The 2,741-nt window shown below is 50.7% G+C and overlaps 1 protein-coding gene across 1 annotated transcript; it reads left to right on the forward strand.

The window, feature by feature from the left end:
- Nucleotides 1–358: 358 nt before the first annotated feature.
- On the forward strand, nucleotides 359–1,547 carry LOC100905869 (tigger transposable element-derived protein 6-like). The gene is given in 2 exon segments (XM_029111451.1): nucleotides 359–856; nucleotides 858–1,547. Coding segments are annotated over 2 exon segments (1,188 nt in total).
- Nucleotides 1,548–2,741: the final 1,194 nt, after the last annotated feature.

A 2,741-nucleotide genomic window follows, 5' to 3' on the forward strand; every position in this document is an offset into this window, starting at 1 on the left:
CGATATAACGTCCTAAATTTCGATTCTTGTTTGGTTCGCCATAGGAACCAATGGTAGAAAACTTCGTTACGACGAACTTCGGTACTACGAATTTCCCGGTAGAACGTACGAAAAAATTACGTCAATTTGGTCCACAAGCTCCTTACAGCGAATTCCAGACTTCACTGAAGAGGGAGTCGCGTAGAAAAGAAGCATGTTGGGAGCGGGACTCGGCGGATGTCATCTGCTGCATCCAATACGAGTCTTGTGCGATCTCCATGCCGCACTGAGACAGAGACAGGTGCACATACCAAGAGGGAGACGTCACGCACATAAAGCAGCTCGGTCTGCCCTTCGAAAAGTCGTGTGCGTGGACACCATGGCTCTCCAGACGAGGAGGAAGCAATTCTCCTTAAAGGAGAAACTTGAAGTCCTCGAAGAGTTACGCTCCGGCGTGAAGAAGGTGGACGTGGCCCGGAGATTTGGCATCAGCAAATCAACGCTTTCTACCTTCCTGAAGAATCGTCAGAGACTCGAAGAAGAAGGAGTCGAGTTCGATCCTGAGAGAAAAAGATTGAGGACAGCCAAATACGAGAGAGTCGACAAAGCTACGTTTCTGTGGCTTCAAGAGATGCGTTCAAACAACGTCCCCGTTTCGGGTCCGCTGCTCCGCGAGAGAGCTGTATTGTTCGCGAGATCCCTCGGTCATCCAGACTTTCAAGCCAGCGAAGGCTGGCTGGCGCGTTTCAAGGAAAGATATGGAATTCGCGCCAAAGTTCTGTGCGGAGAGTCAAGTGATGCCCCCATCGAAAAAGCGAACGAATGGAAGGACAGGTTTATAAGAGAAGTTATAGCTGCTTACTCTCCAGATGATGTAGTTCAACGCTGATGAAGCGGGTTTGTTCTACCAGTTGTTACCGGAGCGAATGCTGGCGATGATAGGCGACGCTTGCAAAGGGGGTAAAAAGTCGAAGCTTCGATTGACGACTTTGTTTTGTTGTAACGCCAGCGGAACAGAGAAACGGAGAATTTTAATCGTCGGGAAGTCTGCGAAACCCCGATGTTTGAGAGATGTCAGATCCTTATTGTGCCAATATCGGGGAAACCGCAACGCGTGGATGACGCGAGATCTCTTCACCGAGTGGTTGATCAGGTTCGACAAAGACATGCGCTTGCAGAAAAGGAGCGTTCTACTCTTGATCGATAATTGCTCAGCGCACATGAGTTTGCCGCGCATGTCGAATATACGCGTCGAAAACTTTCCCCCCAATTGCACCTCGGTGCTTCAACCCTCAGACTTGGGGATAATAAGGGCCGTGAAAGCTAACTATAGAAAAGACCTGGTTCGGCGAATACTGGTAAACCTGGAAGTCGGCTCCATGTCGAAGGTTGACGTGAAAGCGGCCATGGATATGATAGCTCACGCTTGGTCAGAAGTCAAGTCGGAAACAATCCGGAAATGTTGGAAAAACAGCGGCCTGCTTGGTCTTGCGCCGCTCCAGACGAAGACAGTCGTGAAGACTCGACCGATCTTTCTGGATTCTGGGATGACGAAATGCAAGGCATGAGTCTACCGTATGGATTTTCCCTCGAAGGCTACATAACCGTGGATGACGACCTCCAAACGTGCGAGGTTTTGACCGAGTCGTCGATTCTCAGAGAGGTTTCGAAAACCGGGATGCCCGAGTCTCTTGATGACAGTGACAGTTCGGGCGCGGAAGATGAGGACGTTGAAGAGCGCGAACCACCGTCCGTGATTTCAACGTTGAACGCTCTCGAGGTCGTCAAACGTTTCTTGGCGACTCGGGATAATGTACCAGACAATGTTTTGACCTATACGCTCAGCCTCGAGGCTTATGTTGTAGCGAGTCAGGCGAGGAACAAGATTCAAACGAAGATGACGGAGTTCTTGAAGTGATTGTGTCCACAACAAGCTCTTGACTCGATATCGAATAAATGACAGCGTTTCTTTAAGTTTGCAACGTCAGAATGGTCATTTCTGAGTCGCTCCCATTTTTGCGAACATTCAGTATAACGTACGAAAATCGCTGGCACCAGCGTGTTCGTTGTAACGAGGTTTGACTGCATAGGCCTCCTGCACACAGGCCATCTCGCGGAGCCGGTCGGGGAGGGAACCGAAGTTCCTCGTGAGGCGGTCCTTGTTGCGGCACGCGGTGGCCAGCATGTAGACCGCCCCCTTCACGGCCGGCTTGAGGTTGATGGCGACCCTATTGAACTGGGTCCGGAGCTTATGGGAGTCGTTCCCTGCCATATCCCTCAGGGCGGCGTCCTTGGCCAGGCCGAGGAGCTCCGGCATCACGATGTCAGCCGAGCCTGGAAATCGGAAAACAATGCATGAAATAAAGGGCCCAGAGCTTGGAAATCGGGGATGACCCTGCAATGCACCTGTCTCTCGAGAAGGACCCAAAGCTCCTGCCGTAAGTCACGAGAACATGCCTGGCATGACAAGGTTGAAACTGCCTATATGGTCGTTCAAACTCATGTCTGCCACTGGATGAAGGAAAGTATTTTAAGAAGCAGTCGAAGAATCGGATTAACGAATATAACTAGAATACGTATAAAGATGGGCGGCCTACATTCGTGTTTGATGTTCCTCAAGTCGATTTCTATCCTATCGATGTTTCGATGGGATCCCGGGGCGCTGTGAGCTCCAAGGTTAGGTGAGGCTTCCATTCTGGCTGCTGTCTCTCCTGTCCCAACCTGCAAGAGTCACCGGTGATCGAAATTGAATCTCAACGCAG

Source organism: Galendromus occidentalis, unplaced genomic scaffold (genome assembly GCF_000255335.2).
Source record: "Galendromus occidentalis unplaced genomic scaffold, Mocc_1.1 scf7180000077441, whole genome shotgun sequence".
Taxonomy (NCBI): domain Eukaryota; kingdom Metazoa; phylum Arthropoda; class Arachnida; order Mesostigmata; family Phytoseiidae; genus Galendromus; species Galendromus occidentalis.